This window comes from Colletotrichum siamense (assembly GCF_013390195.1).
Source record: "Colletotrichum siamense strain Cg363 chromosome Unknown KSG_Cg363_contig09, whole genome shotgun sequence".
Taxonomy (NCBI): Eukaryota; Fungi; Ascomycota; class Sordariomycetes; order Glomerellales; family Glomerellaceae; genus Colletotrichum; species Colletotrichum siamense.
The window spans coordinates 979,561-992,617 of record NW_023501022.1 but is presented as its reverse complement, the minus strand read 5'-3'; the positions used below and the strand labels follow the sequence as shown (position 1 = coordinate 992,617).

The following is a 13,057-nucleotide window of genomic DNA, read 5'->3' as shown; positions in this document are numbered from 1 at the left end:
TTGGCTTACGGGTGGATGGGCGGCTGCGTGTTTCGCCTCGTTTCATATGGTTTGTCTTGTCGGGTGCTGCGTATTTGGGTTATTTGTCGTTTCTATGATTCCCCCGGTCCACTTTGCATGTGCAAGAGCTCGAGAGGTAGAATGTAGCATGGCAGCTGGGTGCTGAGGATGTTGGAAGTACAGGCATGGCGGAGGAGCCTCTATAATTAATCGAGGATGTTGTGGGCTGCCGCCTCCCTTGATTTTGCTGCTTTCGTTGTTACTTCACGGCTCATCTGCATCGGACTATCTTGTACCATAATACCTCGTTCGAGCCTAATCTGCATATGATCCGTTCAATCAAGATGTCGTCGTGAATGCCATGACGTTGTGAAGGCCAAGCGCACCACAGGTGACGACCCCACGTCAATGGAGTGGACCGCGCATGCATTCTCTCCGTCTCTTTGCAATTGGCTCATTTGGATGCATGTCGCCTTTCTTTGACTTCATTCGACGAAACATCGCGTTGGCCCATGAAGCTGTCGGCAGTCGCTGATCACGTGATGGCATGACGGCAGAGTACGTATCCCCGGATCCCGAGCTTCCTCGTCACGGCAACTTCGATTTGCCCCGCTAATGACTCTACGTACTGCTCTGCTCGCTGCATCCTCTCGACATCCGATTACCTGATCCCCACCTATCACTCATGGGGTCCGTCCACCTTGGACCCCGTCTGGTTCTACAATCTGCATCTCATTCATCTACAATCGAATCGTCAGGAGAGGGCCTTGGACCCCAGCTCAGGCGGATAGCATACCTCACGCTCGAGTCAACACACTAGGCCGTCGCCCCGCGTCGCCTCCTCCACTCTCCTTACTCCTTCCCTCGCGCCGCATTGCATCACGACACCAAGCTGGGGGGCAACTGAGACGGCTGCCGCTTCCACGGGAGGGAGGACCTTCACGACACCCACCCCGATCTTCGAACAGCCGAATATGAGCTCGACACCGTCCAACTTGGGCAAGTCCCTTTCAGCGTCGACTTCCCACTCGCCTGCGATCCAGCCAGGCCCCGTCACCACGAGCTTCGAATCCAACCGCCGTCCGGCTCAAGCCAGCCCCTCCCATACCCAAGGCGCCCCTCGAAAGAGCCAGGGTGCCAGGAAACAGCACAAGATGCAGCGCCGGCCGGGACTCGGTGGCGAGTACAGGGGGCACCCGAACCCGGATGACGATGACGCCTTCGCCGAGATGAGGGCGGTCCGAAACCCCTCGAGCCGTCGGGGACAGACCTCCATCACCCACCTGCTCAACTACAGCATGCCGACACGACCCTTTGCGGAGCATCACTCGTATGCTAGGAGCTACAGGCGCAATCCGACTTGGGGCCCCGGCTCCGGACACCACGCCAACGACAAGGCGAGATACGTCCACGCAAACTACCGCTTCGTCGTCTCGCCCGAGGCGAGCTACTCCAGCCAGGCCGCCGACGCCGACGTACACATCGATTGGAACAATGTCTTGCAGATCTTGGCGTCGTCCGAGTCGCAGGCTGCGAGCTGTCCGATCTGCCTGTCCGAGCCGGTCGCGCCGAGAATGGCAAAGTGCGGGCACATCTTCTGTCTGTCCTGTCTGATCCGATTCATGAACACCACGACCGACGAGGACTCCAAGCCTTCAAAGGGCTTGAAGTGGAAAAAGTGCCCGCTGTGCGAGGACAGCGTCTACCTCCATGAGACGCGACCGGTGCGCTTCTACGCGGGACAGGAGAGCCCTCTACCGCGGGTCGGCGACGACGTGGTGCTGCGGCTGATGGCGCGCACCGCCAAGTCGACGCTCGCGCTGCCGTGGGAAAACGGCTCTGACGCGCTGAACGTGGCGGATGACATTCCGTGGCACTTTGCCGCGAACGTGCTAGACTATGCGAGAATGATGAAGGGCACCGGCGATTATATGGTGGAGCAGTACGACGAGGAGATTGAGGCGTTGGAGAAGCAAGGAACGGAGGACCAGCTGCTATATCACGAAGACGACGAGTGGACGCAGAAGGCGATCCGGGCTATCAATGCGTCAAAAGACAAGGTCAAAGACCTCGGCAAGAATGATTCGATGACGGCGGGGACACAAAAGTCGGTGCAGCCAGATTTCTACTTTTATTCGTCACAACCACATCTCTACCTCTCGGCGCTCGACATTCGGATTCTCAAGACAAAGTATGGCGACTTCTCGGCTTTCCCATCAACGCTTCTCCCGCGCGTCGAGCACATCTCCACGGGCCACGTCGTGGATGAGGTGCAGCGCAAGCGGGCCAAGTACCTGGGCCACTTGCCATACGGATGCCGCATCAGTTTTCTGGAATGTGACTGGACGGACATCGTGTCGGCAGATGTGCTTGAAAAGTTCGCGGACGAGATTGGGCGGCGGAGGAAGCGCAACCGAGACAAGGCTGTGCAGGAGGAGCGCGAGAGGCTTCAGTCTGAAAGGATCGAGGCCGCGCAATTCAAGAGCACGGCTGCGATGAGGCGCGACTACGGCCCGATCGAAGAGGACCACGTCCCCGCGTTGAACCTCGAGGAGTTCCAGCCGCTGTCCAGCCACGCTGGCGCCACGCCACCGGACCCGCGACCCGGGTTCGAGCACCTCGCTTCCATTTCTACGAGTCCATCTACGCAGAGGACGGTGTGGGGAACTCACGTAGTCCACGGGTCGCCGGAACTCGCTCCGCAACGCGCCGTGGACGATGGCTGGTTGAAGGACGAAGACGTCTTCAGCGCAGCGGACTTGTCGTTCCAGATGGAGGCGATGGGCGTCAACGAGCCCAGCGCTTCCACCGCTAGCAGCAGTGCAGCTGCGGCTGCTAGTGGTGGTGGAGGCGGTGGCAAGGGCAAGAAGAAGAAGCAAAAGATCACGCTGATGAGCACCGGCGGAAGAAGGGGCGGCTGAAGGTGGCGTTACGGCAGACGGTCTGGCTCAAGATTAGCGAGGTAGAGTCAGTAGAGTAGGCGCGGGGAGGCAGTTTGACGTGGTGTTACAAGTATGCTTCATACAGCTCACAAGAGTTTACAACGAAATCAGCGCAAGATGATCAACCATTGCTTCTAGGGTGGGCGCTGTTTTTATCATATACAGAATCTGGCAGGGGATGGGCATCTAGGTACTGATGCCTTGAATAAATTTGTTAAATTTGCGGTCATCGTCTCGCGGGAGACGTAGTGACGCCCTGCAATGGCCGTTCTTGTGTAGCGATGGGCTCAGATGCCAGGTAGACGCGCAGCTGGGAGTATATAAAGTCCTCTGATGGGTTCAAGATGTGAACCGGGCCAATGACAAGTCCTGGATGTTGATTGCGAAATCCTCCGAGCGATTATGTCCTTGCATCGTGGTTCATCAGCACGGATGGAAAGCTGGTGCCGTTCCTGCTTTGGAGCTGATGCGAGATATTAGTCGCACTTTGGGATGGTGGTTGGCGTCCGTCTTCCGGGGCAGGGTATGCGGTTCGAATAGACGACCGGGACGAAGGTGGGAGAGGCGTTTGGGCGAGATGAGTGGTTGAGTGCACTGGCTGTCTTTGTGCAATATCGGCTGTGAAGGCGACTTCTGAATGAAGATGGAAAACCTTGCTGTCACGATTGTGCTTGGGTGGGTCAGAGGGACTACTTGAGTCTGTATTTATACCATGTTCCGTGAGTCTTGTGAGCAGCTGGGCCGAAGCAGTTGTGAGGGACGAAGTCAGCCTAGGACGGGTGGAGCGTTGTGGTTTGGGGCTCCTAGGTTCTTGCGATGGAGGTGGATGGAGTGGGCAGACTTGGGAGATATATAAACTCTCCTAGTGTTAAAGATCTTGGTCGGGGCAAGAATGTATCTCTCTGATCGTCTTGGTGCCAGCAGTACTTGGTGTCACGGCCTGGTCCATCATAATGAGCGACAAGCTTGGCATCGTACGTGCCATGAAACTGGATTATCACTGGGGAGTTCTCTGCGTGGGGTTGTTGGTTGTCGTCCGGCATTCGGGGGAGAGTATGTGGGTTGTATACGCGGCTAGAACGAGTTAGACGACGATTCAAGGGGGGGCGAAGTTGTGTGGTGGGTTGTCATGGTCGGTGATGTTGAGATCTCTGGATCACAATTTGAACCAAAGCGATGGCCAAGATTTTCATTGTTGTTAGTGGGAGTAAATTTGTAGTAGAGTCTGTATTTATACCCTGATCCGAGACAACGGGCGGGTTGAGTTGTGTTTTGGTGTTGGTATGCTATCGGGGTCTTATGAGTTGAATTTCGAGGTTCTTGAGGGACGAGGCGGTTAGGTTAGGCTGGGGCAGCTGGGTATATAAGTTCTGCTGCTGGTTTTAAAGATGTTGGTTAGGACAAGAAATGAATGGCGGAAAGCGTCTGTAGTATTCTGTGTCATCGTTGGTAGCCTGATCCATGAACAGAAAGATTGGCATCATATGTACGATGGAAAGGGGCCTGAAGTGGGCTTAACTGTGCTAGTCTGAGTGGTCACCGTCCGGCGGCTTAGGGAGGGTATGTGGGGTTGAATACGCCGCAGGAACGAAGTTAGGACGTACCGAGGGAAATGGGGTGGGAGATGTCTTGCTTCTACCGGTTGGAGATGGAAAGAGTATTGGATTATAATTGAACTACGACTGTGTGGATTCAGCTGTTTCATTGCTGGGTATGACAGAGAGACTACTGAAGGCTGTATTTATACCTTGCTCCTGAGCTCACAGGTCGGTTGCTTCTCCTGGGAGTGACTTGGTCGGCGCTGTTGCGAAGGGTGCGGTTGACCTGGGAAGACGGGCGGGTTGGGGGTATATAACATGTCAAAGGAATGAATTTTAAGACTGGACAGCAATGATTTCCGAGCATCGCGATAGAAATGCTCGGTATCTGCCATGGTTCTAATTGTGGCCATTTGCGTGTCATGGCCCGGGGAATGATCAGTTTCGTGGGTGGCGAGTTCGTACTTGGACACCGGGCTCCTGTTGTCTCGGTCCCTCGGGGGGTATCGGGTGTATATCTGAATAATCACCAGCCCGGGGACGCATGTTAGCTTGAAGGTTATGTTTAGAGGCGCTTGGAGGTGTGCGGATGACACTTGTGTAGGTATCTTTCTCGAGTTGTCTCTGACCACGGGAAACTTGTTTATACAGATGACAATTTGGAGTTGTGGGTAAAGTAAAGGGGTACTGGTAGCCACGTATGTTACTATGTGGCATGTTGACGATGTAAGGGTGCGGCTAGCCTAGGTGTGGGAGTTTATATACCGGGTGATGGGACAGAGATGGAAACCTCGACAGCAATTCGAAGTGCGTCCAGCGTTGCAAATAGCATCAGATGGCGGGTAAACTGACCTTGGAACTGCTCGTCCCTTTGCAGTACGGCAATGAAGATGTTTAGTTTCAGGGGTCACGCGTATGGTTAGCAATGTTCGGTCATCCGCTGTCTGCGTCGGAATGGGAGTATGTGGCACGTATATCTAGACAACGCCGCTTGTAAACTCGCGCGCCATGTTCAGAGGCGTCTGGGCATGTGTGTGTGATGCGTCTGTTTCTGAGTCTTTACGGGTTTGGGAAGCCGAGTCCGAGCAAGAGAAAACAGCTTACAAACGTCCCATTGGTTTGTCAACGGCAATGGGCGCTGATGGTCCTGTTTTATAAGCACTACGAGAGGCTGTTGACTTGTCGCATACGGATGACGAAGCCCTCTGGTACGCGTAAGATCAGAGAGGGAATATAAAGTTCCACATCGGGCGAAGGCCGCTGGTGCTCTACAAATGGCTCCTCTTTGACGTTGGCATGAATCGTTTGGAGTCGCACTCTCTTGCTACGAAGCTTGCTTGCTTAGCAGAGGTGCGTTTCGAACAAGAACTCATATTCTGTCCAACGGATACAAGAGCGGCCATTCATGGTCATCTCTTCATTTCTGTTTCGGAGGTATGCCTGCAACATACCCCCCAGGCAGCGGAGGCGTAGGCTTAGGTACTCGAGTGAGGCCAGGCATGCCTAGAGGCTCGTGGATGTTGCTCTGCTTTCCTTCTAAAGCCCTGACTGTAACTCGATACTATCGAGCTCTACCTGTGGTTCGATTGTCTGCTCCGCTCACAGCTTCTCAGGGACTCTCAGTGTTGTTTTATACCGGTTCAGCAGACCACATCCTACAGACAGCCATCCTATGGGGATAGATGGTCCTCAGATGCGGCCGACTGTGCGTGCTTACCAATACCGACTGACTAGAGATGGGTTCGAGGGGGGTATAAATTGCAGGGTCCCGCGCCTTCCAGAAATGGTCGCTCTGCAGACGATGTTAGGTCGTTATGGTTTGGTACTGCTTTAATGTAAACCTCAACCAGTAGTCCCGCGATGATACAAAGCCTGGCGATTTTCAATCTCATGTGCGACACACATGGGTTGAGGCAGCAATCTCCTCTGGTAGTGGATGGGTATGTGGCCGTGTATGAGCAGGCGAGACTGGACACGGGAGAAAGCCTGGCGGTTGGACGCGCGGTGCGTTTGCTGCCAGCGAGATGTTATCAGGCGCCCTTCGCATTCTGCTGCTTCTGAGGCCTCGTGGGTTCAAATCCAACGGAGATCTGGGTTGCTGCATATTGGTTTGTGGAAGCATGAAGTGCTCCTGCTGGCGGTCTTGTTTATATAGTGGCCACTGACGGAAGACGTCTACGACCCTCCACGCAAACGTATGGAGCGCGTTCCTGTGTGATGTGATCACTGGAGGCGGTATGTATATCTCGTGTTGTGTGGCATGTGTCACTGTTCCGCAAATAAATCGGGCCGGTAGCCATGTTAGATGAAGCGAGAGTCGAGGAGCTGGCATGCGTGACACAGAGGTGCGATGCCCAAGTGCCAAACTTTGACAGACGTTGGGAAAGACGTTGGTATTTATCTTTCAGTCGTCGTTGGAATGGGATTATACTAGAAGATACACCAGCGCGAGAAGAGATGGAGGGTAAGAGGATCGAGGGGGGTGCTTTCGGGTTAGGGGTAATGACAAGACGGAGGAGGATGTTATGCGGCGGAATGAGAAGGTGGCTCGTTAGCCTGTCAACTTTGCCGTTCCTTCAGGACGCAACATATGTCAACCCCAAAGAAGATTTGGTTGTTGGTTGCTTCAGTGCGATTCTGTCCCGTTTTATATGGCTTTCAGCCGCAGGGGATGTTGAACCCCACGTTCGGATCGATGATGTGGAGCTGGTTGGGTTGACAAATGCTACTAGGTGCCGATGTGAGTAATCTATGAGAACCAAATTATTGAAGTCTGGTACTGTTGCTTTTCGAAAGATTTGCAATCAGGACCTACGTCAACTATCCCAAGATCTTTCCGAGGGTGTTAAGACAGCCTGGTGTGAACGATAATGAGACTTGGGCTCTTGGCCGTCTGGCTCCGAGGCTAGTCGAGTATACAGCAACATAACCAGTCAAGATGAAAGGTGGCAAGAGAACTGTAATAGAAGATAGCGCTTCTGGGTTTGGTTCCGTTGAGTTGACCATGGTCATGACTTGCAGGCTTGTTTGCCTTTGCAAAGAAGCAGTTCAAGACAGATATATTGTCGCTGCAACGAGACCGAGCAATGATGACACCTTTTTATTGATTTTCGATCAATCACTGTCGTTTTGGTGAGCAACATGACGGCCTTCTGAGACGTTTTTGTGGGTGAGTGTATATTCTCTGAGCCAAGTAGTCTTTGATGAGGACAGCGGATGCATCCTCATAGTGTTGCTGTTGATATCACGGCTGATTCTGAATGTGCCGCCCAAGGCAGTTCTCCACGGGTATGCTGCATAAACGAGGGTGTGGAAGTCGGCTCGCTTTCTTCGGATTTGGGGGTTTACTGGTATTCCTTTGGCGTAATCGGGCGAGAATAGAGACAAGCCTCTAGAACGGAATGGATGGTGCCTTCTTGGTTTGTGAGCGTGGACGGTTTCGTGGTACGAGCTACTAGGTAAGCTATTTCCTTATACTGTGAAAGGAAGCTGAAAAAGAGATGAATTGGTAGATCACTTCATCTGGCCCCGGCACCAGTTAAATACCGATTTCATCACCGAGCATGTTGCCTTAGTGATTGCGTCAACACCCGCTGTAATGACTGAGTTCTCCAGAAATTTATAAAGCCTGGGAATTGGTGACTTGTGGGGCCTTCAACAATCGATCTGTCTGAATAATGGATGTGAAGTAAAGCTGTGAGTACTGCGGGCCTACTGTCCCCAACTTCGAACAGGACGATGAAAAGCTCTTCTAAGTGGTAGACTAATCCATGCTTCCTCGGGCTCTAGCTGATGCTGAGAAACGAATACCTAGGCAGTAGGGACTCGAGATAGGGGAGAGAAGAGATGATTGCGCTTCGCAACAGTAAAGAGCTTGCGTGGGAGGAATTCTGCTTCTGACCTGGTTTGACAGCTGGAAGGGAGCAGCAATTATAGAACCCCGAAGAATCCGATGCACTTTTCCAATCTTGCCGTTCAGTATTAAAGGCTCCCATATCGAATCCATCAGTCATAAAGATGGCAGCCAAGAGCAACGATAGATCTTGCTCGGCGACAGAACAGGTTTTCCACGGCATCAGCTGAAGCCTCCTGTTCTGTACGGTCGTTTCAAGAGAGCTTCAGGCGCCTCATGATGGGCCGCAAGCTTCCTCCAACTGTCTTCCCTGAGCTTTGATTCAGCACTAAATCAATACCTGTTAAATAACAGAGATGTAAATTCAGGTAGACCAGTTGCATTTGTTCTTGAAATGAAACTTCTCAGACCAAGGCTGAAGGCAGCACCTCCCTCAGCATCCACGGCTTACAGTTGAACAAATGCTTCTCATACACAAGGCTGGAAGACAAGACAGCGGCAAAAGGTTCCGAACTCCAGGCCTTCCATATTTTGCAAAGTAACATCATTGGTTTTCAGTCAATACAATACCACTCTTTGAGACTCTTAGTTACCCCGTCGCTTCCGCCGATATCGATCGACCCGGCAGACCCATCGGAGTAATCCGCGCCGTGTACTTCGCGGGCGGGAACAAGGAGGACATCTTTCCTGACCGCCGGCATCATTGATTTAAACTTTGTTGACTTTTCGAAGGCTAAGTAAGACTGGGGAGCGAGACGTGGGGTTGTCTCCCGAGGAGTCAGGCCAGTTACTTTGACACAAGGCGAAAGCGACGGGACTGGCTCGTTGCCGTTAGCCCCTGTTCTGCCCTACAAAGCAACGCCTTACAGTGATCAGATGAACCGTTTGTCCCTGTAACATGAACGACGGGACGTTCTCAGATTTATTGCTGCCCCTCTCAGCCACGACCGAAATAAGTCTGGTGGTGGCCGCGACAGCCAAGCGACGTGCTTGACTAGCCATGATATGATATAGCATACTTTCCGTTAACTCCCCGATATACTATGCCTCAAACTTATTTTCGTATAGTACGGATTGCTCCAAGCGATTTGGGAAATAAAAAACCGAGAACTCGACAAGTTGATTCTTGATAAAGTTTACGTCGTCGCTGCCTTGCATCCCGATTAGGACCACTTCCTCAACCACATCTTCATCTATACCTACATCTCAAAATGCAGATTACTCACGCCATCATCGTATCCGCCTTTGCTGTCGCCGCCGAGGCGGTGACATGTGCCTCGGCACCCTTCAAGAGCGGCAACGTCTTCCTTTTCAGCGAGCGGACCGGCGGCGTTCAGCAGGCCGACTTCAACACGGGCTTTCTTCGATACACCCCGAACAGCGACGCCACGAAACCAGGCAAGCTGGAACTCTCGAACCAGACCCAGGACCGCAAGGTCATGTGCGTCGGCGAGAAAGACGCCAAAGACTGGACGTGCTTCTGGTTGGACGCTGGTGGCACTTGCGACACGACTCTCTTGCTGGATCCAAGCAAAGACACTAGCGTAAGTTACTACTTCCACTGTTCGAGAGATTATTATCAGGTTGCGTGGGCTGACATAGACATAGGTTGGCACTGCATGATTGGTGCTTTAATGTTACTTGAAGCGATACATACGTTAAGCGGGACTTGATTTCAGTAAAGGACGATGCTGAACAACGATGTCTCCATTGTTGACACATTTGGATTGTCGACAGGCATTGGAAATGATAAAAGAACATGAGATCTGGCGCTATAGGAGTTTTCCCAAATGCTAGAAACACATTTACATACCCACGATCATGATGAGTTTGTGAGTGAAGTTTAATAGTTCTGAGTGCTATGATGACTGTAAGAATGATGACGAAGTTTGTGATGACGGAACAACGAAAGTCGTCAGACTTCTTGAGGTTCAGGCGACTTATAAGCTCCAAAGAAGTGCCACCGAACCATCAAGCAACAAAGCTCCGTCAGCGAAGTTGCCTTGACTGACCGGAGGCTCTCAACCGGACGTTTCGAGAACCTGAAGAGATGCTTGGCAGCACGGATGAACAATATGCAAAGGGTGGCTTGCAGTTACTGGACACAGGCTGCCGTGGCTGAGCGGTAGGTCAGTATAAGAACTTGATTCCAGTCGAGTTTGATAGCCAGGCAAATGAGCATCCCTCGAAGGTCGGGACGAAGCAACGTTGTGGGCTGTGTTCTTGCCACGAGAGTGTCACGATACAACGTTGACGTTCCAGGCTGCAAACCTCTGGTTTCCATCTACGACGCAGTCACATCCGGAATACTCCAGTTCTGGTGACTAGCACCGACACTAAAAGATAGAGATTCAGTTTTCATGGCCTCAGTAGTTGTTTTGTACAAGCTTATCAGCTTTTTAGTGCAGTTCGGCTCTCCAATTCCTCTTTATGTGTGCGAGATAGAAGGAGCTTATTGGTGGTTTGCTGGCATGCATCGAATCTGATGATTTGAGAAAAGCTAAATAGTCGACGCCTCACGCACAACGCCCCGGCAACGCTGGATTTCGTTGCTAACTGCGATTGAAGATGAGGTCCAGAGACCCTGTAACCTGCTGGTCCATTTCGATGCTGACTTCAGATGTATTTTGCTCAACAAACAGGCAAAGAAGAGACATTAACATGTCCACCTATAACGTTGGTACTTAAACTCCAAAACCACATATTCCAACGAGCTTGAACATCATTTGAAATAGCGAGATCTTGCCGAAAAAGGGCTTTGCCTGATAATGTGATATAAGCTGAGATCGCAGTTGTATCTCTAGACATCTCTGATTCCTGCTTGTGGTTGAGGAACAACGGCTATAAACCAGAGACCCGATAGCCTCGTTCACCTTCTACAACCGACGTTATTGGAGTTGTTGTGGAATATTTGCAACCGGGGTTGATGCCACGGGATACCCTTCTTCAAGCATACCAGACAAGCAAGCCGATGAGCCTCGTCGATCATGGTATGGAAGCGCGGAGAGAGCATCCGTTACAGGCTTCTTGTTTCGGTTTCCGTCTTTCATCGTACACGTATTCAGGCATCAGTAGAGGATTAAGATGAGAGACAGAATTCTTCGATTCGCGGGGAAACGTCATCGTTGTGTATACCATCGGTGCCGCTCACCTTCAATCCGTTACCCCAACGGCTCTCTGGTGCGAACGAGTTAACCTGGCCAGAAAGATGAACCAACAAAGTCCAGGGGATTCGTTTGTGATAGTCCGTCTGTCGAACATCTCAAATTATCTGTCTCTTCCCTGTTGTCTACACTCGTTGGTGTATTCTGGAATAATCCTAAAGAGCAGTAAACTGAAGAAGGATCCGCTGTGTCGCAGAGGTAGCATTGGGCGCGCTGCTTGAGCCTGGCGAAGACGCAATTTCATTCAAGGTGGCCTGTCTTTACCAAGACATGGGCAACATTGTGTCGCGCTGGAAAAAGCAAGAGAGACTAGCCGAACATTGAGATTTATAGCCGTCTCTTGTGATTTCAAGCCAAATGTCGATGCGGCTTCGGTAGCTTTTGACTGTCTTTGTTTGCATGGGATGCAACTCTTCCATGAACCGACATCTGACTCCATCTTCCGAATACAAATACCCTAGCTCTCTAGATGAAATGCCGTCGACAAACGGCCAATGATCTGAGAAGTGTTTTCGGAGGATTCGAAAGCCAAACACCATCACTCGAGTACTGTTTGAGACTGAGCCTATTTTAAGCCGAGGGTCTACAACAAACTCCCTCTTCCGTCTCCAAGCTTCCATCATCGATGTCCCTCGTGTTTTCGCATCCACATACACCAGAAACTTTTACCTCCCAATGTAATGGAGAAGTCATCCATGCACTAGAACCTCTTCATCATCGAAGAGGCGTAGTCAATCCCTTACGACGATCTTCAGAAACATCCAAAGAAGTGACTAAGAGCTATATTTGCCTGCAGAACTACAGGTTGTGTCGCTGCTTGTACATATATAGCAATCACGTGTTTCCTGCGTCACTTTTAACGCTGGACTCAGTCAATATGGAGACACAAATCTGCTATGGATCTCTTGACGTATTAAAGTGACTTGGGACATGCGCAGACACAAATAATCAGGGGCAAAATCAGGGTTTGTCACCACAGTTCCGATAGGAGGCGGAGAGCGGCCTCGGCCTCGGCACGTCAGTTACTCATGCGACCACATGTCCCCTTGGGAAAAGTTCCCGCAGCAACCCATCAGCCATTCCGGTTCCCGCCAGAGCCCTTCGTTTCAATCGTCTCACAGGTATTCTAGTCTATACACAAACGAGCCACTGCAACTCTCAAGGCCGGCCTGGTTTGCGGACCAAACGGGATATCCTTCGTGTCAAGCATACATCAGCTAAGCGATCCGATCTGTCCCATCGATCGCGGGGTTAAACACGCGAGGACAACCTCAATTGCAGGGTTCTCGTTTCTGATATTGTCCATCACTGTAAATGTACTCGGTCTCTCGTCAAATACCGCCAGGTGGTTTTCCAAGCCCGCAGCTTGCCCGTTCCAACAGGCGCTGGGACGCGTCGAGCGACCTTGATATACCTTGGCCTGACGGGACAAGCATATCATTCTTGACTATTGCTTCAAAGATCTCAAATCATCTTCATTCAACTCATCTCTCACACAACTCCTGGGGGCCAGCGAGCGTGGCATGTCCCATCTAATCCCTGCTTCGATCCTAGCCTCCT

The 13,057-nt window shown here is 51.6% G+C and overlaps 2 protein-coding genes across 2 annotated transcripts; both read left to right on the top strand.

Moving 5' to 3' along the window:
- Positions 1–974: 974 nt before the first annotated feature.
- Positions 975–2,921, top strand: CGCS363_v013016 (putative RING finger protein; the record flags this gene model as incomplete). The annotated part of the gene is made up of 1 exon (XM_036644865.1): positions 975–2,921. One exon carries the CDS (start codon positions 975–977, stop codon positions 2,919–2,921), a length of 1,947 nt encoding a protein of 648 aa, XP_036489501.1.
- A 6,623-nt stretch (positions 2,922–9,544) lies between these two features.
- Positions 9,545–10,006, top strand: CGCS363_v013015 (uncharacterized protein; the record flags this gene model as incomplete). Its single annotated transcript, XM_036644864.1, has 1 exon — positions 9,545–10,006. The coding sequence occupies one exon, from the start codon at positions 9,545–9,547 to the stop codon at positions 10,004–10,006; it is 462 nt and encodes a 153-aa protein (XP_036489499.1).
- Positions 10,007–13,057: the final 3,051 nt, after the last annotated feature.